Raw genomic sequence first — 1,946 nt, forward strand, 5'->3', positions numbered from 1 at the left:
GCAGCTTTAATTCCTGAGCCACTTAAGATATTGGATATATTGGATAGCTTTATTCTGTGATCTTCAAGAGTTTTAGAATATTGTGTTTTATATCCTTCTCCATCAAACCACAGATTGTATAAATCTTTAAAGGCTTGCACAGCATTAACTCCTGATCCACTTAAAATACTGGATATACTGGAAAGGTTCATTTTGTTTTCTTCTAGTGTTTCTAAGTATTGAGTTTTCTTTCCTTCTTCATTAAACCACAGAGAATATAAATTTTTAAAGACTTGTGCAGCATTAATTCCTAAGCCACCTAAGAAACTGGATATATTGGATAGTTTTATTCCGTTTGTGTCAAGAGTTTTTAAATATCTTGTTTTATTTCCTACTTCATCAAACCACAGATTGTATAAATCCTTAAAGGCAGGCACAGCATTAACTCCTGATCCACTTAAAACACTGGATATACTGGAAAGGTTCATTTTGTTTTCTTCTAATGTTTTTAAATATCTTGTTTTATTTCCTTCTTCATCAAACCACAGATTGTATAAATCCTTAAAAGCTTGCACAGCATTAACTCCTGATCCACTTAAAATATTGGATATACTTGAAAGGTTTATTTTGTTTTCTTCTAGTGTTTCTAAATATTGAGTCTTCTTTCCTTCTTCATCAAACCACAGAGCATGTAAATCTTTAAAGCCTTGTGCAGCATTAATTCCTGAGCGTCCTAAGATATTGGAAATATTGGATAAATTTATGCCGGTTTCCTCAAGAGTTTTAAAATATTGTGTCTTATTTCCTTCTTCATCAAACCACAGAGTATAGAAATCTTTAAAGCCTTGCGCAGCATTAATTCCTAAGCCACCTAAGATATTGGATATATAGGATAGCTTTATTCCATTTTCGTCAAGTGTTTTTAAATATCTTGTTTTATTACCTTTTCTATCAAACCACAGATTATATAACTCCTCAAAAGCTTCCACAGCATTAGCTCTTGCCCCATTCAAAAAACTAGACACATGCGCTAGATTCATTTTATGTTGTTCCAAAGTTTTTAAATATCTTGTTTTATTTCCTTCTTCATCAAACCACAGATTGTATAAATCCTTAAAGGCTTGCACAGCATTAACTCCTGATCCACTTAAAATATTGAATATACTGGAAAGATTCATTTTGTTTTCTTCTAGTGTTTCTAAATATTGAGTTTTCTTTCCTTCTTCATCAAACCACAAAGCATATAGATCTTTAAAGCCTTGCACAGCATTAATTCCTAAGCCACCTAAGATATTGGATATATTGGATATCTTTATTCCGTTTTCGTCCAGATTTTTTAAATATTGTGTCTTCCTTCCTTGTTCATCAAACCACAGAGTATACAAATCTTTAAAGCTTTGCGCAGCTTTAATTCCTGAGCCACTTAAGATATTGGATATATTGGATAGCTTTATTCTGTGATCTTCAAGAGTTTTAGAATATTGTGTTTTATTTCCTTCTCCATCAAACCACAGATTGTATAAATCTTTATAGGCTTGCACAGCATTAATTCCTGATCCACTTAAAATACTGGATATACTGGAAAGGTTCATTTTGTTTTCTTCTAGTGTTTCTAAATATTGAGTTTTATTTCCTTCTTCATCAAACCACAGAGCATACAAATCTTTAAAGCCTTGCACGGCATTAATTCCTAAGCCACCCAAGATATTGGAAATATTGGATATCTTTATTCCATTTTTGTCAAGTGTTGTTAAATATCTTGTTTTATTACCTTCTTTATCAAACCACAGATTATATAACTCCTCAAAAGCTTCAACAGAATTAGCTCTTGCTCCATTCAAAAAACTAGATACTTGCGCTAGATTCATGTTATGTTGTTCCAAAGTTTTTAAATATCTTGTTTTATTTCCTTCTTCATCAAACCACAAATTATATAAACCTTTAAAAACTTCTGCAGCATTAGATCT

The 1,946-nt window shown here is 31.7% G+C and overlaps 1 protein-coding gene across 1 annotated transcript in view; it reads right to left on the bottom strand.

Moving 5' to 3' along the window:
- Nucleotides 1-1,938: 1,938 nt before the first annotated feature.
- The window catches only part of LOC106682890 (reticulocyte-binding protein homolog 1), a 10,126-nt gene continuing 10,118 nt past the window's right edge, over nucleotides 1,939-1,946 (bottom strand). The window contains exon 3 of the mRNA XM_067052836.1: nucleotides 1,939-1,944. Within this exon, the coding sequence (XP_066908937.1) occupies nucleotides 1,939-1,944 (6 nt within the window). The remainder of the gene's footprint in view (nucleotides 1,945-1,946) is intronic.

The sequence above is a fragment of the Halyomorpha halys genome, unplaced genomic scaffold, assembly GCF_000696795.3.
Source record: "Halyomorpha halys isolate HHAL.00 unplaced genomic scaffold, Hhal_1.1 Scaffold449.1, whole genome shotgun sequence".
NCBI classification, from domain to species: Eukaryota; Metazoa; Arthropoda; class Insecta; order Hemiptera; family Pentatomidae; genus Halyomorpha; species Halyomorpha halys.